This window comes from Gallus gallus, chromosome 7 (assembly GCF_016699485.2).
Source record: "Gallus gallus isolate bGalGal1 chromosome 7, bGalGal1.mat.broiler.GRCg7b, whole genome shotgun sequence".
Taxonomy (NCBI): domain Eukaryota; kingdom Metazoa; phylum Chordata; class Aves; order Galliformes; family Phasianidae; genus Gallus; species Gallus gallus.
Window position 1 is genome coordinate 6,175,005 of NC_052538.1, and position 25,216 is coordinate 6,200,220.

At 45.7% G+C, this 25,216-nt stretch overlaps 1 protein-coding gene and 1 long non-coding RNA gene across 6 annotated transcripts in view; one reads left to right on the forward strand and one right to left on the reverse strand.

The window, feature by feature from the left end:
- Positions 1–440: 440 nt before the first annotated feature.
- On the reverse strand, positions 441–24,643 carry LOC121111300. Of its 3 annotated transcripts, XR_005861537.2 has the most exons (4): positions 24,527–24,643; positions 22,621–22,785; positions 10,767–14,894; positions 441–9,321 (listed from the first exon to the last, which is right to left on the reverse strand). It is a non-coding gene; the product is annotated as an uncharacterized LOC121111300 (long non-coding RNA). The 3 variants fall into 3 exon arrangements; XR_005861536.2 differs by having other exon boundaries at positions 441–14,894; XR_006939900.1 differs by lacking the exons at positions 441–9,321; positions 10,767–14,894 and adding an exon at positions 16,477–21,054.
- The window catches only part of TWIST2 (twist family bHLH transcription factor 2), a 30,424-nt gene continuing 20,901 nt past the window's right edge, over positions 15,694–25,216 (forward strand). For all 3 annotated transcript variants that reach the window (XR_006939788.1, NM_204679.2, XM_015289113.4), the window contains exon 1: positions 15,694–16,478. Coding sequence is in view for 2 of the 3 variants with exons in the window: in NM_204679.2 (NP_990010.1) it covers positions 15,960–16,442 (483 nt within the window). In the remaining variant the exon portion in view is untranslated. The remainder of the gene's footprint in view (positions 16,479–25,216) is intronic.

The following is a 25,216-nucleotide window of genomic DNA, read 5'->3' on the forward strand; positions in this document are numbered from 1 at the left end:
CCCTTATTGAAAATAAATACTCCAGACATTTTTTTCCCCTTCATTTTTAATATGTCAGCTAAAACAACAACAACAACAGCAACTTGTAAGTGCATTTTCTCAAGAAGTTTAGATTTACATTACTTCTGAGATTAGGGGGCTGGGAAGGCAACTGGGAGCTCCCTCCTAAATTCAGCTCCCAGATTCTGTTTCAACATTTTAAAGCCATTCCAGGCTGTTTTTCCAAACTCTCCCTGACGTATCTGCCTGATGCCAGCTCCTTCAACAGAGAGCCATCCACCTGGCCACATGGATGCTGTTTTGCTTTTGACCTTGACATTCAGAGCTGGAGCCATGGGGTACTTTCCTACTTACGAGTACTGCACAGAAGAGCTACATATCTGAGAGCAAAAGAGCGCATCATTCAAGCTGCCCCCACCCTACAAGCTATGTGTTCAAGAAAAAATAATGTTAAAAAAAAACCCAAACAAACCTCATGTCTTTCAACTTTTATGAAAGCTTTTCTACATTGCCAAAGTTTTCTTCAGTGAACACACACAGCACCTGCCCAACAACTCAATGATCCTTATGGATCTCTTCCAACTTGGGATATTCTAACCCTCCAGCCTACCAGCCTTGGTCTGAAAAGACACTTTTCCTGTTCAAAGCAGTGTAGGGGGGGGGAGAAGGAAAGTGGAAATGTCGTTGATTTTTTTTTCAATGAGGAATCAAAATTTAAGCCATTCTATTGAATAATCAGTAGCAAAACCATGTGATGCATTTCATGACTGAGCACATGAACTCTGTACTGTGTTTTACAGAGATGGTGAGAGCATATAAAGCAGAGAACAAGGTTCTGGATAGATTTGCTATTAAAAAAATGGGGAAAATCCATAATTACTTGAGGATTAGATTTTCAGTAACAGGTTTGCAATGATTTTAATTAAAAAAAAAAAAATTGACCTCCCTTCCAGTCCTTAGAGATTATTCTAAAGATGAACTCTAATTTCTAAGAAAAGCAGATCATTTTCAGGAAAAAAACTTTTGTCAGTGCAAAAAATCTGTTTGGCTGGGGGAATAATTTTCCTTGAAAATTTTAACCCATTTAAACCTTTTGCTTGGATCACCTGCTTTCAAAGAAAAATCCCCCTTGAAAATATAAAGCTTCTTCAGGAAAACCAAGCATGGAAAGCCCTCGGGATGAAAGAAATCCTGGGTGAGGTCACCTTTAGGGCTGTCTCAGAAAGAAGACAGATCACTGTATGGCTGTAGCCCATGGACCAAAGTCCCCAGAGTGTCCCCACACAAGGATATTCCCTTCTGCACTGTGCACAGCCAGTGGTGGATGCTACCTCCACATTCACCTTGCTAAACCAACAAAAGTTTTGGGAGAAGCCTTGAGCTTTCATTTTGAAATGAAATAGGACACAGACACACACTCAGTAGACAATTGGCAGAGTTCCTATTTCCTATAGAACCCCACCAATTCTGTGGATAGAGACTGTCTTTTCACACCCTTTACTAGCTCACTGTGATTTTTTATCTAATTTGATTACCGGTTCGTCTTAAAGGAAAGCAGTGTTTTGCTCAGGCTTTCCTTTCTCTCCAGTGAGGCCTCATGCTCCCTGAAATACTCAAAATTGCTGACACAGTAAGCTCCTCCAGGAATCCAGAGTCTTTCCCACTGAGTTACAAGCTGCCAAGGAGGCTATACTATAACAAAAGAAGTTTTTATATCCTCCTGTGGGCAGAGTTCTGGAAAATACCATGAAATGTGCATTATCTGAACGGTATTTGTTGATGGTTCGAGTCAACTTATTTAGGAAATTTCCAGCTGATATGTAAACATGACATGGAGAAGGGCAGGGACAGCAACTGTGATGCAGGCAGCATCTGAACTCTCTTGGCCCCTCTCCTGGGACTTAATATCTTAAAAACCTTGTCCTTGTGAGTCACTGCAGCAAAGGAGCCAGAATTGCTTTTGTCACATTTGGTAAGTGGCCTGAAATGCAGTCATGGACTGTACAGTGACTCAAAATGGAGCTGGGTGAACCATCTCCATCACAACGGAAGTGCCGTCATCCACTAGGGACCTTGCAGGGACATTGAAATGCAACTGGGCCATCACCGGCAACAGATTTGTCAACTTGAAACCAGCTTGTGAGAGTGAAGAGGTGTTGGCAGATGATTTACAGACTGAGGCAGCACCACAGTAACAACCTGGCTGTTCTGGCCCCATTCCTCCACCATGGCACTCAGTGGTAATGGGACAACTCATGACTCTTAGACAGCCAGGAGACCAGTACAAGCAGCTTCATGGGGCAAATTTACCCCCTAGACCTGATGTCCATGAAATGGGAATAAAATGTACTTTTTTCAAGAGTAATCAGACTATGAGAAGAAGTTGCAGACTCAGGATCTTTCAAAATCTCTGAACCAAGACATGCTACACTCCTCAACCACTTTTCCCTCTCATCCTTTACCCTCTCAGGGATGGGTAGAACCTAATTCAGAGATGGTGATTTTGCCTTTTATCCTGATTTCTTTTTGCTGGAGGATGAGAGGAGTATTTTTTAAAGGATTAAATGAAAAATGGCGTGGGGAAATGTGTAAAGTTTGAAAGAAGGAAAAGAAACAGATGGGAACTGAAAAAGATTAGGTCAACACCAGTGAGCCCTAAACACATATAAGAGCTAAAGCGTAAGAGCTTACCGTAAACAGGAGGTCAAAGTGATCATACCACGATGGTTGGCTTTAAGCCTTTAAACGTGTACTTATAGCAGTGAAGAGCACTAAGGGCTCCCAGGAGGCCTGCCTGACTTTTCATCATGTCAAAGTGGTTTGGCCAATCCCAGGTTTTGAACCTCGGTTTTGCCCTCAGAAGGGTTGTTGTGCATCCCCAGTTTCGGTCTCTTGGTACTTCCTGCACCTAACCCTTCCCTTTAAAATGAAACATAAGCAGGCAAAACAAATGACTCTCAGAGAATTTTATTACTGATCAGCCCAACTGATCAATGCAGAGCCTAAAGATTAGGACAAGTGAAGTCTCACCATGAACGATACATGTTTTGCACACCTCAATCCCATTGTATGCACAACCGGTTGCATATTAGAAAAAAATTCTTCTCAGAAAGAGGTATTGTATAGCCAGGCTGCCCGTGGAGATGGTGGGGTTACCGTCCCTGGAGGTGTTCAAGAACTGTGGGGATGTGGCACTGAGGGACATAGTTACTGGGCATGGTGGGGTTGGGTTGGGGTTGGATTTGGGGGTCATAGAGGACTTTTCCAGCCTTTATGATTCTACCTTACATTGTTGTCTCTGATCAGAAGCTGGTGAGACAAAAAGAAGCAGGGATCTAGACATGAGTTTAGGGGACTAAAGGCTGGAGGCAATCCACACCATCTTCCTCTCTTCACTTCTTTGAGTCTTAGGCTTCAGAAATGATCTAACTGATGGCACTAAAGAAGAGCAAATCTGAAAGTAAACTGGTGGTAGCCTGATTCCCAGCAAGCATCTTTCTTTTGGGAAAAGGCAGCTCTCCTCACATATCTGTTTTGCAAACTCTCACAGTGACTTTGTAGCCAGCAAAGTGTCTGTAAAAACAGCACCTTCTGAGTCATAGTTGCTGCCAACTCCTATGCGGATGTGTGTGCTGGAGCTGCAGATTTGGGATCACTCTGAGACAGGGAGCTGTATCACCCTCTGGCTCCCGCCTTCCCATGATAACCAAAATCTTCCTGCAGAGTCCAATTGCTGGCACAGATGTGGGAACAGGAAGGAGTCCTGCAAGATATTCAGGTCTCAGCTCACATTCTGCAAATTAAAACTGGGTCTGGCCAGACCAGCAAGCAGATCTCCCCACCCCCTCAAAAAACCCTTGTGTGGTGCTTTCATTTGAAACTCTACATGAATTCAATTTCATTTCCAAGAGGTGGAGATAAGAGGGGAAAGGATCTGTCATGCATGAGTGCTTTCCGCTGCCTCTCGCTGATTTCCTCTGTTCTATCCCTCTTCTGCAGACTTGGAGATCCTTCCGAACAAAAAACCAAACAGGAGTAAAGCAAAGGTCTGAATGAATCTGTTATTCCCCTTGTTTTATTCTAAGCTTGGGAGGCTTTTATGTAGCTATTTCAAAAGTGGGGATGATGCTCCTTATGAAAAAGGCTGAGGATTCGGGTGGGCTTCCCTCCTTTTAAGAGGTAAGAAATAAAAACACAATAAGGAAGATCTCCATGTTTCAAATTTCATCGTTCCCTTTACTGGAAAACCGAAAGAAAACATAAATTTTACTTCAATTACCAAACTAAAAAATGTATCAGCATTTCACTACTTCCTCTTTGCTTTGAGACACCGATGGGAAAACACAGAAAAATAGAACTTGTGAAAAGCTATCTAAATTTTTGCCCGAGATGTCTTTTCCAGCAAAACCAAAATAAGGCTAAACAAATCTTATCAGCGACGTGTTTTGATCCCTGCTATCCAACTGTCTCTTTATTTTTAACCCAAGAGATTTGTATCTGGGTCAAGTGTCCGACCAACTGGTCTCCTCCCACGGCACAAGATTCAGCCTATCGTTTCTCAGGTTAGAAATGCATTTTGCAAACTCTCTTTGGGTCAGTGATTAGGCAGCGTTCAAGGCCAATTCATATTCCATATGAATTAGTGGGTCCATTTTTAGTGACAACAGCCAAAATATCAAATATACGACAGAACTGGCCTGCTTAATGATATTTAAAACATATGGCACAACAATATTCTGCACATTTCCATAGCTTCACGTGTGTGTGTTACTGATACGCTTCACGTTATAATGAAAATATTAGCACACGTTGGATTGCCATCTCCCTCCCCCTTCCCTTTCCCTCCACGTGGAAGGATTTCGTCATATGTCTGCTCCAGTCTGACTTTGTTATTCATCTCTGCTGAGTGCCTGACAGATGTTGGCTTGCAAATTGCTAAATCAGTCTGCTCTGGACTCACACTGCTCCCACTGCATTCATGGGGAGTTTTACCCCATGTGTGCTGGGAGAAATGCAGTCTGCCTACTGCTGCCTGCAGCTGGATTGACCACTATGGCATCAACACCCTCGAGAAAGTTCCTGCATTAAAAGCCTTCATCTAGTGACAAAAGGATTTAGGGAAGGGCACTCAGGGCTAATAGGTGGTCATTGTATGCTATGTTTCTATGCACCTTTGTGGTAGCAAACCCCACCCTACAAAGATTCCACTTCAAAATCTCCTTCCATCTTTCTCCACAAAAGCACAGAGAAAGAAGACTATATTAAACAAAACAAAACAAAACAAAACAAAGCAGTCACACTTCGAAGTTTGAAAAATTATTCCATCTATCTGTGAGGTCAGAGGATTCTTCTTTTGCAATAGCAGCAGTGAGCACTGATGCCTGCGGCCTCCTGCTTTCCCCCAAATCAGATTTCTTGTGCTTGTGAAAACTTCCTTTGGATAGTTCTTAACTTCCTTGAAAACAAGTTATTTAATTTTCAACTTTTTTTTTTCCTTTTTGTCCTCCTTATCATTTTTTCATCAAAACAGCAGCATGTGCTATCATAAAAAAAAAAAAATCAGATTCCACTAAAAATATCACTGAGCTCTGGTTGTAAAACATGTAGCAAAACACTGACATCTCTAGCTTTGCCTCATGAGCTGCAAGGTATGTGTTCCACCACCCCACCACTGAGAAAGTGCTGCTTGTGCTTTTAGTGGTGTTGAAGTGGAGATCCTGTCTCTTTGTTAGCTCCTTGGGTCTTGTTACTGAAGTAAGGCTGAACCAGGTTCAGTGCTCTTCTTCCATCTCATTTCTGGAGCGGCCTAGCTCTTGGTTCTCTTCAGACTTAGGGTGAGGGAAGAGCTTTCTGAAGGAGAACATGGTTTAATGGAGGTGAGGTCTGATGACTGTTCACATTTCTGTGTGTAGCTTCATGCTTGCAGGGGACTTTGTATGGAAATGAGTTGACTTCACTGGAATTTATTATAAATGTCTGACCTGTCTCCTGGTGTGGTGCCAGAAAATAAAGTGTGACTAATAGTATTTCCCCGGTCTTACTGTGGATCCGTGCTGTCCCTACTACACAAAGAAGACAAGACAACCAAGGAGATCTGGAGAAACAGAGTGAGACATCATAGGGTGACTGATAGGGAGAATAAATCCTTGCAGATTCATTAGGCAAAGTCACAATCACTTGAGCAGTCTAAATGAGTGATTTCATCCTTTCCCAGTAGCCATGTCCCCAGGTGCAGTCCCCGAAGGCAGCCCTGTAATGCCATCTACAACCCATATGTGCCAAGTCATCAAGAGATTAAACCAGAGCACAGGGAGAGCCAGACGACAGGAAGCCATGCTGGCTTGTCTGCCATAGCAGGCTCACAGATTAAAACCCCTTGAAGAAGCTCCTTACCATCCTGCTGATAAAGGGTCCTAGCAGACTGGAGGTTCTCCAAGGGACTGCCCCAGTTCTTTCAGCAGTTGACAGACCAGCTGTCCTCCTGCTTGGCTGAGATTGGCTCTACCTCCAGTTGGCTGCATCTCCCATTATATTCGCCATCATCCTCAAGAAAATGACTTACCTCAGTGCTTCACCCATTCCTTTTAGACAACTGAGCAACTCTGGGAGTCTTCAGTGGAATTCTTATCAGACCCCTGAAATAACCATGTCCCAGTCATGATAAAACTACCCTAAAATCCCACTACAACCATCTATTCTTGGAGCCAGCGGTAACGTCTGCAGCTCAGCTAGGTCCCTCTACTGCTAATTCTTTCTAAATGAAAGGCTGCCTAGCAGCACACTGAAAATTGAAGCTTTGATGCCAACACACAACTCCCTGGCCTATTATTGCTTTTTCAGATACACTCCACTATATCTAAATTCTACAGATGGGTTCTGTCACGAGCACAAAAGCAATGGTTTCAATGTCTTCCCCACGAATGAAATGTAAGCCATCTTATAGAAAGGATCTTCCAGTTATATTTCCTCCATGTGTTATTTTTATGTATCATCCAGGGAAGTGCAACTGGAGAATTTGAATTTAATAAGTGCGGGATATGGGGGACTATTAAGTCTTCAAAGCACAATCAGGCAACAGAGATGGATCAAAGGCCTACAAAAATATTGCAAGGTATTATTGGCCGTTTAGTAGACTGAGATACGACAAATGCCTACTGGATTCGTACTTCAGCTCCCTTGGGAGGCCAGAATTATTAAAGGTCGCTGTAAAGCCTGCTGAGAGCAACATAAAATTTTCTGCTGACTTTGCAAGTTGTGGATCAGACTCCAGGTCACCTGATAGATAATGTAGTGAAACGACAGTAAACTTTATCTTTGCCAAAAGTGCAAAATAGAAGGAAATGAAACATCACAGTAGTATTGATGCCAGGAAAAAAAAAGAAGTCACAAAGCTCAACTGATAATGAAAAATCTGGGGGAAGTGCAGGCTGAAGACAGGTATATTTTATAGCTCTCCTCCTTCAACAATTAAATGCAAGTTAAAAGAATTCTTGAGGAAAAATGCAGGAAAATGTAATACTTTGCAATCCACAAGGGGCTGTGGTATTCTTCCCCGTGGCAAAGAGCTACCTTGCAGTGCTATTTTTTTAATTGAAATATTTCGGGTAGATGGACTCAATGATCTCTGGGAGTCCCTTCCAACCCCTACAATTCTGTGATTCTGTGATTAGATACCATGGAATTTAGATGACATCCATAAGGCTGCAGTGCTGCCCATGTCTCCTACACAGGGGCTGCTCCTGGAGAGAATCTGAGCACATGCATTACCTTCTTGACTTTAGCATAATGCCTTACATGCTTGATGCTGACCACAGAGGATGTCGTTCTCATGCTCAGAGACTGAAACGAGACCCATCCTGTAGAGTGTACTGGTGCATCCAGCCCTGCAATGCATCTTACAGCTTCACCAAAAGGAACATTGCTGAAAGTTACTTCTCATCTGAGATACTCAAGGTAGGTTACGCACAGCTGCAATGGAAAAATCAGAACTCAACTTCTTACAGTACTATTGGAGCACCACATTCCACCAGCTGATCCTAACACAGCAAGCATATTTACAACCAGATCTAGATCAAGAAGACTTGGTATGTCATTCAGGATACTCCAACAGACAACGTGGTCTACACAGATAGAGGTTGTTACTCTTGAGAAAACGAACCACTGCCACTAATTTCTTTATTTTTATGACTGCTTGTTTTAAATACTACAAACCTTCTGAGGTTTTGTTTGTTTAGGTTGAGAGTTTGTCATCTAATTGTTTTCAAAAGAAATGCTTGGGCTTTTTTCTCAACAGATCTCAATAGGAATGCCAAGCTTGGTTTCCCATGGATATGTGGAGGATTCCAAAAGTGGAACCTGATCTGTGGAGGTCCACTTGGGTCTTTAAAAAAGCTATCTTTCCTCCTCAAAGTTTATTCAGGTGCTTGAGACAAACAGGTGTTAGTAAAGACAAAGAAAAAGAAGTTGTTTTAATCAGACTAAGAAAAATAATGTTCCCCCTCAGCTGAGCAGTTTTGGTTGAATGTCTTGTCTGGTGTTCCAAGTATAGCCACTCAGTGAGATGTGTTTCTTTTTTTTTTCTTTTCCCAGTAGAAGATTTCAACTTTTCAGCAGTAAATGAATTACCAAAGGAAAGACAAATCAACTGATAGGTAAGCAGTTTCATCAGGTACAGCAGTCCAATAGGCTTGTAGGATTAAAAGTAATACTTTTTGGCTTTTTATGTCCATTCCATTTGTGGACATGCAACCGTGGACACAGCAATCCTCTTCCTACTCAGCTGCTGTGGTTTGTTAGTAGCTGGAGACACAAGGATACTAAACTGAAGCACATAGAGGTAAGGGGGTCAGAGTTAGGGTGCTTGGTTTTCCAAAATAAATTGTACTTTCTAAGGAATGCTTCATGAAATGTTGCTCTGTTTGAAAGTCAAACAATTTTTTTTCCCTCTATGACTAATTCTGTCAGATTTTTGTTTATTTAGTTGGTGAGACATTCAGCAGCCATCCACAGGGTTTTACAAGGTAATACCCCTTCCCTCTTCTTGGCCATTTAAATACATGAAAGCAAGGAAAAAAAGAGACCTTCTCCAGCTTACTTGAATTTTTAATTGGTTATTGAAGGTATCCTTACCAGATCTTAGACACTAAACCACAGAAGAGATTCAACAGCATCATCAACCCTCTCAGAGTGTGAGCCACAGCTCTTCCACAGTTATGAGTTAGGCTCATATTCTTCAGACCAAAAGCAATAAACATGTATTTTGCCCTCCTGCTGTGGGACTGTTGCTAATACCTGAAGCTGCACAGAGAACATGGAGAAGTACTGTTGGGAGAGAACAAAATAAAAAGTTAAAATGTGGTTGAAAGAGATGAATAAGAAAGGAAGAGTGAATATGATTTTTGAGCAGAGTTTCCAGGAAAGGGAAGAGGTTAGGCATTTGTTTTTTCCATCAAAGCATGGAAGAACAGCTGTGTTTTGGCTCAAAGCAACCTCTATAACCACTGAGGCAGAAGGTCGAAGTTTCTCTTTAAAGTGGATGAATATTAGGGGAGGTTCAGCCCAGTTTCTTGAGTTGGTCCAGTGATGCCAAAGACCTGACAGGTAGAAATCTTCCTTTCTGGTACAGGAAACCAAGATCCCGTCTCTAGGATACCACTACCGCATTGATTGGGAGTGGGAACACTTTGAAGGTGGGACTTTTACCATTGGGATCCATGATGAATGACCTGCCACTCAGCAGTGACCCATCCAACCCATCAACAATCACTGCTAATGAACTGTCCAGTCTCCCTTAGCCAGAAGACACATGCAGTGTGATACACGGACTCAATTCTGGCTTAAACCCTGGAAGAAATGATTGGACAATGATGGTGTAGGGGGATGAGGAGTGAGGACAGATGTTGCCTGTTTTTATCCGGGCAGAGGAAGGCTTGAGGGTTTACAAGCTCACATATTAGTAAAGCCAAGGTAGAGTTCAGAGCTCGCCAAAAGACTACAAAAGGCTTAACTGAACCTATTCTCTTCACAAAAATTTGGCTTTCTACACTTCAGAAATATTAAAAAGTTTCCTCTTGTTTCACCCTTACACTCAAAATTGGAATTTTCTAAATTCTGAAAATTCCCCAAGTCCTAGTGGGCTCCAGCCCAGATGTTTCTGGGGCTGTGTTAAGGCCACCAGCAGATGCATCCAGCATCCTGGGAGGTGTTCACCTCTTCCAGGCAGAGATTTCTAATATCTTTCTGTGTCCAAGTCCATTGTTTTGGCTTCCCTTCTACCCAAAATCTGCACTGCCAGATGATGGTGGTTAAATTCTAGAGGTAGCCTGAACAGATAAAATCTGTTTGGCTAAAGTTCAGGCAATTAATCCCTCCTCACTGTGTGCATATTCATAGAGTTATACATCCATGCAAACAAAGCTACTTCTGGATCTGCCTTTCTGCATGTCATGTAATTTTTGGGGGCACAAATGTGCCGTTAGAAGGCAATTCTTGATTCTCTCTGGCTGGCAACAAGAAGGCACGTCACACATCCTCCATGACGTAGCCTTCAAAGACTATGGTTAATCCTCAAAAATACTGAAGTTCAGGAGTACCAGCAACAATACTTTGGACTTTTTCTTGGTTGTCACACTGGGATCCTGCTGACCTGTTCAGAGAGGTCTGTGGAAGAAGGCTGAAAAAGTAAGCCTTAAATCTTCATGGGATCAGTGCCTTCCTTGCATTGTTTAAGGGGTTTCACACATCAAAGAAGACAGCAAAGGACTGACCTGATGCAGTCAGCTTCTGCAGGCATCTTTTGTAATCCAGAACGGACAGTCCCTCTCTCCATGGCCTGGAAAGGGAGATGGGGTCGGTCTCTCTGTACTAGCACCAGCCTGGCCAGATTTTTCCCAGACAGTAACCTGCATTTTGAACTGCTCAAGTCAACCAAAGTTTCATCTCAGGAGCAAACTCTGAATCAATTTTCTGGAGCTGGAGAAGCTATCAAGCAATATCAATAATATCAGAAGCCAACCGTGATGTTTCTATGAATATACCTGCCTCGAAGTGGGTGTTGCAACCCAAAAAATAAACAAAGCCTGAACCCTTCAGCATCATCTGAACACTGTTGGAACAGCCAGATTGGTTTTGGATTCTCTCTTGGTGGGAAGTCCTTTCTCCCCATTTTAATGAGCCTAGAGATGTGGGAAGAAAAGGCCAGCAGAACAAAATACTTCACATGCTTTGATTTTCCACTTCATGAAAAAATATTTTCATTTTTCCTAACCCAGGTTTTAAGCTACAGTTATTGCTGCAGCAGCCACAATTAATATTTCACCTTCCAAAAAGAGGGAAAAAAAACTGTCTTCCCTGTGGATTTCCAGAGAGACGTTCCACTCTGATCTGCAATTAGTGGTGGCCTCGGGTAAATGATCTAAAATAGAAATGTTATTTTTGGAATCGTGATAGCTACTACTTTTTACTCCCCCAAATGCTGGTTCTTTTTTTGCTCTGCACTGTCATTAAAATTAGAATCCACAATTGCATTGCCACTGCGTTTTGGTTTCTTCCTACAGCAGGACGCACACTATCTTTGCAACACTACTGACATGAGAAGTTATGCAGATTTCTAATCTTGCCAGCAAAAGGCAATCAGACTTGAAACAGTGAACCAAGTGTTCAAGGCAGAACTGGATCTGGTCTGAATTATCCCTGTCCCACTGACAATGGAGCATGGACTACCAGGAGCTGTGAAATTACCCTCTGTCTGACAGTGCAGTGTGTCAGTCCCTCATCCAAGGTCTGTCGAATCCATTGAAGATCTCTTTTGTTATTTCAGAGGGTATTCAGATCAGAAATTCAGCATGTATGTAACTGTACACACCTGCATGTGTTCCACAGGAGCTGACTCAGACGCAAACCTCTTTTCCGAAGCGCACTGTAGTGCTTTGCAGAAACCAGGCCCCAAACAGAAAACCTACAAATTACAGGGCCGTCACGGTTTCTGAAAGTTGTTCATGATTTGCATCCATCATTATTACACTGCAGACCGTCTGTCCTGGGACAGTAAACAGCAAATAAAGCAAACTTTTTATAGTCTGAGAGAAAGAAAGACAAAAGGCGAGTATTTGGGAGATGCAGGGCTGGGTAGCCATGGATAGTGCACATCTGTCCAGCATTTGGGGTTGGTTGTTCTTCGGAGTGTTGCAGGAGGGATGTGAGAGCTAAGTTATGCTTTTGGAAGCATCGCTCTTGAGAAAGCATGATGAGGGCAAACGGCTCTTGTGATCCATGTGCTTGATCAAAGCTTGGGCAGAGCTATCGGCTTCATAAGGGGATGGGAACTAGGAGATGTACAACTCATTAGTGCATGTGTATGTCCTTCTCCTTCTATTTTCTGGACCGAGGTCAGCCTCTCCTTCTCCCCTGTATGCTGATCTGCTGCTCGGGGGCTTTATATCCAAGAAAGCAGAAAGGAAGAACGGGCACATCAGCTGGTAACAGTTCAGAAACAGATGTACATTCCTGCACAAAACTCCAACATTAGCGGATCCAATTACTTTGAAACTGTGCTCTGCTCCACCGCCTTATCCCTAAAGCCTCACACTCCTTACCTCCTGCCTCTTATCTCTGCTGTTCTCTCGCTTCTTTGCTTTTGATTATAAACGTGTCACTGCAGGGTTTGTGCTTTGGGAAACATCCATCCACTGTACCTAGCCACTGTTGCAGCACAACAATAAGGGAACTAAGTCAAGAAGCAGAAGTGCAAGATGAAACACGGCTGCCCTTGTGCAACGACAGCACGGGGAAGATGCCTGCCCCAGGTCACATTCACTGGCTGCTGCATAAGTGTCAAGGAATTACATCCTTTCTAAGTCACGTCCAAGAAGAGAGAAAAAAAACAGCTTAACTAGGCCTGTATGCGGTAGGGGTCATGCAATGCTGCTTGCTATTTGCAGGTAGGGACAGCAGGATAAATCCAGGTGAAGAAGGGTGATTTGCTGTCCAAGCCCTGCTGGTGGGATAACTGGACCACAGCGTTTATATGGAGAATGAGCACTTAAAAAAATAAAGCCCGGTCTATATTCACAGTTCTCCTTTAGGAGCCAGCTAGTGGAGCAGTAGCAGCATCACAGTGGATGTCACTCTGTTTAAACAAAGTGTTAAACTTTCACCAAAGCTGTCTACTTCTTATATTGTAGTTTTAATTCTGTAACTCTTTACTTCTGTGCTGAAGCATCCACCATCCTCTTCCCCCAGAGGTACCCTCATGCCATGAGGCTCTGCCACAAGTCCCTCAGATTCCTCCTTCCTCACATTTCCCCCGGCTCTGTGCACATGCAGACCGTGGCTTTGGTCTGCTCCAAGGAAACATCTTCGCAGTGTTGTCAACACCACCCTTAGCTCTGGCACTAAGCGCTGCTGCAGGACAGCCGTATAGAGAACATGCATCTACAGCAGCTCTGGAGCAATGCTAGTTGGAACTGGGCTTGTAGAATATAATTACAACACAACCCCATTTCACCATAAATTTGTCCTAGTGAAGCCCTCTGGATACTAAAAAGCTTTGCATATTTAGAGGCTTTGTCCCCTTAGGGAGAAATCCTGCCTTGCTTTCTCATGCAAGCAGTCCTTCGGGTTGTTCGCAGGAGCCAGGCAGGGGGCTGGGGCTGCTGTGTATTTATTTAATGCAGCCGTGGCGTGCAGGATGCGGAGGAGCATGGGGCCTCTTTCACTCACTCTGCACTGGAAGCAGCCTGGAGGGGCATAGATGAGAGCACAAGGAGGAATACTGCATCCCGAAGTCCAAAGCGTGGTGCCCAGGAGCTGGCTGTCACTAGGGCAAAATGGTTATGCAAGCTGCGAGGTATGTGTTTTGGGGTACAACCCCGCAGTCTGCCCCAAAATCTTTCTGTCCCCCATCCCCAGAGGACCTAAGAGCCACCGGTAGGGAACCTACTTGCTCAGAAAGCCCTGCTTTTTATCGTTGGAAGGTGGAGGTGCCATACTTCGGTTCAGATCTCCCTGGCTCATCGTGTGATGTATACTCTTAATATTTGGAAATGATCCCAAGCACTCAGAAGACTTCTAAATATCTCCAAACTGAGCACCATTAACTAGCGGTGCGTTGCCCTCCAAGGCACAGTTACCACTGGAATGTTCTTATTGGGACCACGGTATCGACTGTAGTTTATTTCACACGCGGAGCTGCTGCTCAGCTTTCCCAGCACAAATGCCACTTGTCCTGACTCAGCCAAGGGCTGTGTCTGCCCGCAGACCTCCAGGTCACGGCTGCAGAGAGGTGACCAACGCTCGGACACATCCACAAGTGCCGAGCCCTTCTGGAAGCCTGGCTTTGGGGTGTGAGTGGAGGCACCGTCCTGCCCGACCCGGCACAGTCTTAAATTGGATTAAAAATCTATTTGCTGAACTGCCTTGCTTTCCGACTTCTGTGCTGCACCTGAAAACCTTTCCTTTTGAAAGCAAACACAGGCTCTCCCCAGGGGCTGCCTGGGGAAGTCTTTCCACTATAAACATTACCTACCAGTAGTGGAGTCAGCCCCAGGCAAGCCAAAATTCCTTCTACGACCAAAGAACACTTTCCAATCAAACCAGACATTATTTTTTCCATTAATGAGTGTTGATACCTACTGGAAAACTCTGCAAAGAAATCTACTCCAAACTAATTCTTCTGATACAACATCTACATTTTATGAGTTTCTTTTGTTTTTCTCTCTCTCTTTTTTTTTTCTTCTGAATTTATTTTACTTTCCTGTGCCGTATTGAACACACGAACTTTGCTGCTCAGGAATGCATCTGTTCCTGCAATCTGGGCTTTAGCTGAAATCAGAGGTCCAAATCCGAATGTGCCTCCATGGAAGCAAGTGGAGTTTTCCCACATTTTCCCCGGTGTGCTGGAGAGAAAAAATAGATCTGTCATCTTCTGTTCAATGCATCAGAAAGAGAGACCCCCCCCCCCACCACAGTGTATATACCCTGGATGCCACGATTTCAGCTGTGGGGTAGGCTGTAGGAAAAGATGTCCTCCGAGCTTCCGCAGCACTCACTTCCCAAAAAGGACTGTGAGTGGAGGAATGGGGGAAAGTGTGGGGAGAGCCATGGCAGGCGGGCGGCTGCCTGTGCAGGGCATGCGATGCAGGGTGTTCCACAAGCCACTGCCTGCTTCTTGATGGCCCATGGATGGTGCAGAATGGTCTTCCCATGTCCCCCAAAGCGTAGACGTTGCACCCAACCCCCTCCCCTCCCAATGTCCCCCCGGTGTCACCCGTGGGGCGTGCGGACAGATCCCCCCATAATGTTGGGGCACATGGGTTGTCCCCAGAGCACAAGGAGCAAAACTGGGGATCCTTGCTCTGTGTGGGAACCTGGGGAGCACGGGGAAGGGGGCAGAGGAACTTGGGCAAAGCACGGTGCAGTGGGATTGGGGATCCCCCCCGGACCCCCATATTTGTGGGGTGCTCCCCAACCCCACGGCACAGCAAGTACCTCGCGGGGCAGGGGTTTGGGGTGGTGGCGAGTTATCTTTTATTCGAGGTGCTTTCCCAAGATTTTAGTTAAGTGTAACATAAAACTGTGAAAGTTTAGCAGGGGAAAAGCTTTCCTCCCACTGACCTGGCCGGCCAATCAGAAGGGAGCCCCGCACCTCCCTCACTTCTGACAACTATTTAGCAACTGAGCTCAGCTAAAGTTTCCAAAAAGTTAGAATAACTTCCTCTCTCCAAGACCTCAATTTTTTTGCACAACTCCGTCCTTGAAATAAGAGCCCTTCAAGCAACCTGGAAAACGTTTGGTCAGCAAAAAAAAAAAAAAAAGAAAAAAAAAAGAAAAAAAAAAAAAAGAAATCCTCCTGTTTTTCCAAAGGATCTGTCTCAGGAATTTAAAGCACATTTAAGACACACACACTCACATAACATAAGGAGGGGGGGAAAGGCTCTTCCCCTCCCCTTCTTGCAGAAAGCATGGAAGAAAGCTCCAGTTCTCCTGTTTCCCCTGTGGATAGCTTGGGGACCAGTGAAGAGGAGTTGGAAAGGCAGCCAAAGAGATTTGGCAGGAAGAGAAGATACAGTAAGAAGTCCAGCGAAGATGGCAGCCCCAACCCAGGGAAGAGGGGAAAAAAGTCCAGTCCCAGCTCCCAGTCTTATGAAGAACTGCAGAGCCAGAGGATCCTGGCCAATGTCAGAGAGAGGCAGAGGACTCAGTCGCTCAACGAAGCTTTTGCCGCCCTGAGGAAAATCATCCCCACGTTGCCCTCTGACAAACTGAGTAAAATCCAGACGCTCAAGCTTGCGGCGCGGTATATAGACTTCCTCTACCAGGTGCTACAGAGCGACGAGATGGACAGTAAGATGACGAGTTGCAGTTACGTGGCTCACGAGAGGCTGAGTTATGCCTTCTCAGTCTGGAGGATGGAGGGTGCGTGGTCCATGTCGGCCTCACACTAGCCACCGCCGGAGCGAGGCCAGCACAGCCGCCAAAGGGTAAGGAACCGCGGGGCCGGCAGGCGAGGGGACACCAGGCTGGGAACGTGAGGACAGAGGGGCCAACCCTTTGGGAATTTAAGATGAGAAAGTCCCGTGTGGGTAAACTATCAAATACGTGGCGTGTTGTTGGGAAAATTGTTGTCTCGCTGCTCTGTGAGGATGGGGGGCAAGGAAGGGGGGAAGCATCACTGCATGAGGGTTGCCGGAATGCGGCTGCTTTGGGGAAGGGCTGGAAGACAGGCTGACAAGGGGATCCGAACCAGCTGCTGCAGCACACCAAGGGCGGCTGCGCCCCAGGCACCCTGGGTTGGTCGCATCCTCCCTGTGTTGGGGGCACAAGGTGTTCCGCAGGACCCTGCTGGGGCTGGGCGACGAGCTCGTCCCGCTGCACTCCAGGTTGGGTTTTTCTTAAGAGAAACGAGCTGCAGATGTCGGCTGCACCCGGGCCCCTTCCCCCTCCCTCAATAAATGCAAACAAAGATAGAGGAGTCCTGGGGAAATTTTCATCTGGTTCAGTTTCCCTTCCTCAAAGTGCCGGTCAGACAGAGGTTGGTGTTGGGCTTTTGTTGGCTGGAGCGTAGTTTCTGATTTACTCCCAGAACTAAACTCTTCCTCATCGTTTTCCATGGCGAGAAAACCGCTTCCTCTTCATGTCGCCTTTGTAATATTTGGGGAGGAATGAACAGAAAGGAAAGCAAAACCAAACAGCTCTTAATTACACCCTCATCCCAAGCTAATTAAGGCGAGCAGCTCTGCGTTGTGTCAGCCACTCCGTGCGGGGCCGACGCTGCTCAGGGCTCGGTACATAAAGCAGAGCTGCTATCCTGCTCTGCCCAGCACACGCTGCTTGCTGCTGCAGGATGCAGGCAGCTCCAAAGGGAAATTTACCCCCTGCAACGTGGTGACGGGAAATACAATAATTTCACCCTTTGGAGAAGTAGCTCCTTGAAGATGGGAGGAAAGCTTACCCCACCAGCCTGCTGGGCAGGGTTTTCAAGGCAAACCCATTTTGTTTTAGCGGTAATCAATGGCTGATTTAAAATCCTGACGCAGCCACAGAATGTTATTTGAAAAAGGGCTCAAGCAGGGCTTACGGGTGGTGCAAAAGGGTTGAAACCATTTTAAAAACCACTTCAAGCAGGCGCTTCCCTTGTGTCCCCACGCAGCCCATGTTTTGGGGCTGTAATTAAAGTTCCTCCTTGCTCTCGTAGAGACCTCCAAAATGTCAGGCTGAAAATGAGTTGCTCTGCTCATTGCATTTACGGAGAATAAAGGCTGCCTGTTGTTTGGCTTTGCTTAAGCAGGTAACACTGCTGGTTTTATTACAAGTGTTGCTACTTTTGCATTGCTGTGCCCCGATTTCAGCTGTGGGAAGCCTAAGCCGAGTCACTTTTAAGTCACTTTTAAGTGCAAGCTCTCTGTTTGTAAAACCGAGTGTCTTTTCCCATGCTAATCTGGCTAAAAGGGCTTCAGCAAATAGATTAACAAAACATACGCAAAACCCAGGCTTCTTGTCAAAAACAGATGTAAAATGTCCCAAACACATATTTCTTCAGCAGTTTAGATTGGCTGAATACTAAAGTGCTGGGATGGAACAATGCATTAATTCTGTTGTTTCCTAAACGATGTGCTGCCATTAGCCAATGGCTTTTTTTAAACCTACTATCTATCTAATATATATCCATTCCTCTCCATCGTTCAGTGCATTAGTGGCAAACCCTGCGTTTTTCTACCCCCACTTCAGACTCCTTGTCAGTGGAAATGCTGTTAACATCACTCTGACAAGGCAGGCTTTGTATGCAGATGCTCAGAGATTGTCCCTGCATAAAAGAAATGGGGAGAGACATTTCTGGGCTGCTTGCAAATCTACGATGTCGACCCAAATCCCACCGCGTTTTTGGTTTCTTTGGGATCAATTCACACTCGACGCCTTCCCCACTCCCATTCTGGTGGCAAGCAGTGGATTTTGCTCAGCACTTGGATGCTGGGAGTGGGGTCATGGCCGCCCCGAGCCCCCCAGCTCCCCGTGAGCCTTCCTCCCTGTGTCTGTGTGTGCGTGCACACGCGTGCGGTTGAACTGTTGAAAACACTGTTGACAAACGGCCTGGTGTAGCGCGGTGCGGTGTCAAATTCTGTCCTCTATGGCGACAAAAATTATGTCCGCCAGCAAAAAAAAGCCCTGACGAGATCCTCAAGAAATGCTTCAGAAAGCCAGGTGGCGTGGCGTGGCATAGTCTGTTGCATGTGCCTGTCCTGACCAGAGGTATTTTTAGGGACAACAGGGGATGGCAGAAAGCGTAGGAAATGGCTGGCTGAGTTTGGGACCCACTCCTGGGGACCGAAGAGTGTGGCACCCATTGGTGAGCCCCGTTCTGCCGTTCTCCATCTCGGTGGGTTTGAGAGACATAGGAGAGGAAAGGCTCTCCTGGAAGAGGCAGTTGTCCAGCTGCAAAGATCAGAGATTTTTTTATTAGAAAATCAGAGCCTTGGGAACTGCTATAATGCCACCTGGATGCTGCCAGTGCCAGCAGGTCTGTGCTGCTTGCTGCTGTGCCAGGAGAGGTTTTCATGCTTGCTGGCCCTAATTATAGGCAGCTCACTCCGGTAGTTCCAAGAGAAGCAGGCGCAGCTCTGCGCTTCGATCACTGCACAGGCAGTGGGATGTTTCAGCAGATGTCCAAAGCTTGGGGCTCACCGAGCCTTCCTTCCCACCTCCTCTCCTCACTGACAGCACCTGCGCCCCTTCCCTTCCAGCCAACTTTTCCTTTACCCCTTGGAAAGCCCACGATGCTCTAAAAAAACAGGAGAAAAGAAAGTAGGTTTCACGTTATTCCACTTGGTAGGAAAAATCATGTCCAGTCGGATGTCGGGGAGCATCAGCAAAGTGCAGAGCACAGACACTTGTGGGTAAGGGGGCCCTGCCAGCAGCCCTCCCTTCCCCTCAGAGCCCATGAGCACTTTGCCATCCCTGGTCTGTCACTTGCAGCCACAGCACCTTTGCCATCAATCTGCTTTGGGGAGTCCACGTGTAGCACATGCCTGGCACTGGTGCTCTTGCAGAGAGCTCTTCCATCGCTGTTTATAAAATGTATAAAAAGAGAGCATCCTATTTCGTTTCATCCTTAAAGAAGCAAACAGATGTTATCTCTGCTGGCCTTGGGAACAAGCTCATTCTATGGTTTATGAGAGCAGGACAGTTAGTTGGGGGTGCTGTGACACTGGAACTAAGCCCTTTTTGTCCCAAAAGCCCTATTTTTTTTTTATAAGCATCCTTAGAAAATGTAAATATATTTCCTTGACGGGAAGGATTGTAAAGTTTGGTATTTACATTGATAGGTTTAAAGTGGTCTGGGTCCTTTTTTTTTTTTTTTTTTTTTTTTTTATCTCAGTGCATTTAAAAGCTCAGCAAAATGCATTTTGGGTCTCCTGTTTATGTTCGTGTCATTTCTTGGGAAAGAATAAATCTGTTGGGCAGCGAACAGCAAACACACAGCAGTCAGCCAGAAAGCGCTCGAATTCAGAGCCCCAGGAAAGAGAGGATGCGAGGAAAATCCTCCATTGAGCAGACAAATTGAAGGCAAACCGGCCACATAAATTAATTATTGATCATAAAGAGTTAGAGACAGGCGTAGCAGAGAGATGTGTTGGATTAAAACTGAAGGATTGCTACGAGGAACGGTGAAGGCATATTTTAATGCACTGGAGCCAGTGCAGTGCTGTCCATCTTATCAGGAGAGATGTGCCCGGAGGGTCACTGAGGAAGCAGTAAAGGCAGGCATTGTTGCTAAGTGGTCCTCATTTGTCTCCAAATCAGTTGTCCTCACTCTGCGCAGAGTATCTCTGATGTTAAGAGCGGGCAGACCTTCATCATTAAAAAAAAGGGAAGGGACTGCAGTGCTTCCCGAATACCTCTCTTTGCATTCCCCTTTCAGTGCTTGCTGGGCTTGTTTCATAGTCAGAGGTAGTGGTAATACATCAGACTTGCAGATCGCAGCAGCGATGAGACAGATCCTGTGGCCCCAGATTAAATCTCTTTTGGGGACATTTCTTGTCACTCCTTCCTGCTAGCAGTGTAATTATTTTTATAGCTTCAGCCTGGGAAACACTTCCATGTGATTCAGTACATCTCTGAGCCTGAAATCTCCCACATTTACGTCGTGCAGTGAAGCGGTAGGAATAGCATGGCTGGGGAGCACCACCACAAAGCAGAGCACGGAGCGAGTTCTACACACAGCTGGGAAATTACCACCGCTGCTTGGAGGGAGCACGCACTTTGGGCACTGCTTTTCCAGTCTTTGCAGAAGGTTAGGGGGGGGGAAGCTGATTCAAAACCTTCTGTGCCATGAAAACCATGCTGGGCCAGGTTCTGAGCTGGCTCCGAGCAACCTCGCTGCTGTGCACAGCAGGCAATGCCATCAGACATCTCAGTGTCACTCCAAGGGGCCCTACGCACCAGCTTACTTCTTCGGCAGATCTGGAAGTGAGGAAAACCAGGAAGTCCTCCAGCTGGATGCCAGCACCATCATTCTAATTAATGATTCGTTCTCAATAATTAAAACAGTAGAAATATTTGCTGGGGGGAAAAGAAATAAAAATTACCCCCGGCATTTAATTAGATTTGTAGCTGTAGAAGATGACCACTCAGCAGCAACAAGTAATCATACACAAACAACAAATTAACTCAGCCAGCCAATAAATCACGGCGCAGCAGCCCTTACCCCATCCTTGTCTCTGTAACCATTTCCATGCTAGCCCAACCTGGATAAACTCTAATTCCAGTGCCTCCCTCACACAGCCCTGGTTTTGCTGGGCTGTGCCCAGGCTCCCAGTCACTGCTAGGTCACATTTTCACTGCAGGCAGTGGGTGCTGTGCCGGCTCTCTGAGGTGTACTTCCTTCTTGTGCTAAAGCAGGGCTTTCATTGCACGGAGACTGGTTAAAACAGGGAAGTCTCAATGTTTTTTTTCCACAATATGTCACCCTGAGCTGTCACACCACGGGAAGCAGCACCAGGTGAATGGGAGCACTCAGGAGGGTGTGAATGGGACTCCTTCCCCGCAGGAAGGCAGTACCTCCTATACAATCTCCTAATACAAATATTAACAAGCAACAACTCCTGAAGTCCCACTGTTAAATCTGGGTTTCAAAGAGGTTTACAGCCATCACATCGCATAATTTGGGATTACTTTTTGGCTTCTGCACTTTGGCATCTTGGAATGCGCTCACATTTGGTTCAGGAAGGCAGCAGCGAGGCAAACCCTGTCCTGCACTGCTTGCAAAGCCACCAGACATCGAAAAGAAAACAACCCCTTTGCAGAATGCCATAGGGTGAGCTGGAAATGAGCGACCGTCCCTCTTCTCCCTCCCCTTTCCTCCTCCTCCCATCTTCTTCTCCTTTCCATCTTTTAACCACAGCTCGGAAAACAGAAAAAGAGGTGAAAAAAGAGACAGATGTCGGCTGGTTCAGCATGATATATACTTGCTGGAAGAGATCCAGTAAGCCTGCGCTAGCTTTAATTGAATTCCTAATAAGATAGTTTTGCTTTGTTAACTGTCACCCGCAAGAAACAGCTTTGCCATTTCCTTAGGAGATACCAGACACGCTAAGTGTGGGCTTTAGAACGTACAGATTAGTTCTGGGATGAATTCAGCCATCAAAAAACCCGCAGGAAGTAATTTATGTGATTATACCTTTAGTTTAAGCTGTGTGGGCCGCCTTTAAAATCACACTTTGGTGCTCAAAGCTTAAATAAAGCTCAGAATTTAGGGGGTGGGAGGGAGCAGGGGGAGGTTGCCTGACTCGCTGTGGGTAAGGGCTTCTCAGCATCCCTGCTGCCCAGCGTGGCCATTTTCTGCACCTGGCTTGTTTTCTCCCTTGCTGATTAGCTCCTTAATGAAATCAATTTGGCAACGGGATCTGAATCAACCACAACCACACGCATAGGAGACTGAAGATCAGAAAATGGTAGGAATGCTACTGAAAAGCAAAGGGCCAACTCAAGAGAGAGGCAGAGGCTTGTCGGCACACTTGTCACAGCAGGCTGGTTTATCTTTAGCTAAAACCAGAACAGCTTTTTAAATTCACCTCGGGAGCATGACGGCACCTATGGGATCTGGGAGGAACGGGGCTGTGTGGGTACCTGATTATCCCGTGCCACCAGAATCCCATCCAGAGGGCAATCAGGACTCAGAAGAGATGGAAATATTTCCTTACTGCTCCTCTGTATTTCTCGGTATTGCCACTTCTTCCCAAGGTGCTTGGAGATGTTGTGGGGAGAGCAGACATCCTCCTTAAGGGCTCCCAACTGAATGCAGCCATCGTAACAAAAAAACAGTGTATTCTTACAATACATTCAAGTATATTTTGACAGACTAGATAACAGGAGTATTCTGCTGAGTCCACTTTGCTGTCTGTTATTGGGAGCGCAATGCTTCAGGCATGAGCCTGCAATCTCCGCGCTCATCCCGCTCAATGGGGTTTTCTGTGCTGAACAAGCAGATATTTTGCACAAGGATTCTCATCCTTCACCACTAGAAGGGCTGTCTATTAAGTTCCTGATACAATCAGCACTAAATAACCTCTTTTATACTGTTTATATCCGAAACATTCATTGCTGGAGCACAGCTGAGCATTTGCCTTCTAGCCCACTTCCCCATAGAGAAGACACAGGATCATTCCCTAAGTTTTGGAGCATAGAGGTGGCTTGGAGCAGCCGGTTTGGAGCCTCAAGAGAAAAGATGCTCAGGATGATCCCCTTGGAAATGATAAACCCAACCTAGAGACCAACATTTCTTGTGATAATTTAACACGGGTGCACAGTGTGCTGTTTCCCAGCACCATAACTTCACCCGTCCTGTGAGTCGGCTGCGGTGCGTTTGCTCCCCGGCGCAGTTCGATCTCAATCCGTTGTTTAGATGCTGCCACATGACTTCTCACACACAGTTTTAGCAACACTTGGCTGTTGTGTTTTGGGGATTTTTTTTAAATAAAAAACCTTTTCCAAGAGAGCCTGCCCCCTGGATTTACTCTTAGGTTGCACTGATCCCTTTGCCCATCAGCTCGTATGAATTTCGAGCACAGTCTTAAAATTATACGCATGGTTAAATGTTTCAGAATGAGGGTTTTTTGGCTGTTTCTGCCACTCCACGCCACAGGTTCAGCCCGAGGAGCACACCCAGAGACCTTCCCAGGAGCACCTCCGCACAACCCTGCCTGCAGTCACCTGGGTCCAGAAGACATCAGAGGGGGCTGAGAGGCAGATGAGGCTGCCCCTCCGATTTCCATTTTCTTAGGAAACAGAAAATTAACCAAAAGAAAAGGAAGGAAGGAAGGAAGGAAGGAAGGAAGGAAGGAAGGAAGGAAGGAAGGGAGGAAGGGAGGAAGGGAGGAAGGGAGGAAGGGAGGAAGGGAGGAAGGGAGGAAGGGAGGAAGGGAGGAAGGGAGGAAGGGAGGAAGGGAGGGAGGGAGGAAAGATGGGAAATAAGGAAAGAAAGAATAAGGAAAGAAAGAAAAAGAAAGAAAGAAAGAAAGAAAGAAAGAAAGAAAGAAAGAAAGAAAGAAAGAAAGAAAGAAAGAAAGAAAGAAAGAAAGAAAGAAAGAAAGAAAGAAAGAAAGAAAGAAAGAAAGAAAGAAAGAAAGAAAGAAAGAGAAAGAAAGAAAGAGAGAAAGAAAGAAAGAAGAAAGAAAGAAAGAAAGAAAGAAAGAAAGAAAGAAAGAAAGAAAGAAAGAAAGAAAGAAAGAAAGAAAGAAAGAAAGAAAGAAAGAAAGAAAGAAAGAAAAAGGAAAAAAAGAGAGAGAGAGAGAAAGAGAGAAAGAGAGAAAGAAAGAAAAAACGATATTTGGCAGCAAGCAGAGGGTAAGGATCGCTGCCAAGGCCTGGACAGCTGTACCTTCTTCCCTAGCAAGTTGTGCGATCAGCGCGGGCTGTGCTGAAAGCCAAGAGGAGTTACCATAGCTGCCACATTGCATTGCGCTGATCCTCCCTTTGGGAGACACCTTAAAGAAACAAACCCACCCTAACAGCTACGCGAGTGCTCGCGCCTCACCGTGCATCAGAGGAAAACTATGGGTGACCTCTCAGGCGTGCTGCTTTGTTTTTTTCTCTTTTCTCCTTCCCCCAAAATCCAGCATCCGAAGGCGAGTGTCTGCTCCAAGGCAGTGGGACAGGGGAGGAGGAGAGACGCTTATGTAAAACTTTTTCTGCTTTCTGCTTGTGCACAAAAGCTCCGCGTGGCTGCAGCAGTGCTCCCTTACTAGGGCTGTCTTGACGGCTCGAAATAATCCAGGAAATGGAGCAAAAACTCACCCTGTGCTGCTGGGGACGTGCATGGCTCTGTGTTTGGGAGCAGGTGCCCCAGCACAGGTTCTTAGTCGGTGCTTTTGATGCATTACAAATCTTGAAGTGTTCCCTGGATGGGGTGTTGAAGTTATTGCGATGGAAGGGGACTTGGGAAAGGACAGAGAGCATCGCTGTAGGTGAAGCCTCTGCATTGAAATGTGATGGAGCACTCTCAGATTTCTTTTCATGCAGAAACAGAAAGTTGTTCTTTCTTCAGGGCAAAAGCAAGAGACCTATTTCAAGGTGTCCCTGCTCTATTCATTCACAACATGGCATTCAAGATTTTTAGGTCATGGTCAAACAACATCCTGGCTTCCAAGGCTGCCTTTCACAGGAGCCTGCCACGTGTGCTTTTGCTGCCATTGAAAGCCCATTTTCCTTGAAAACAGCTCCAGAA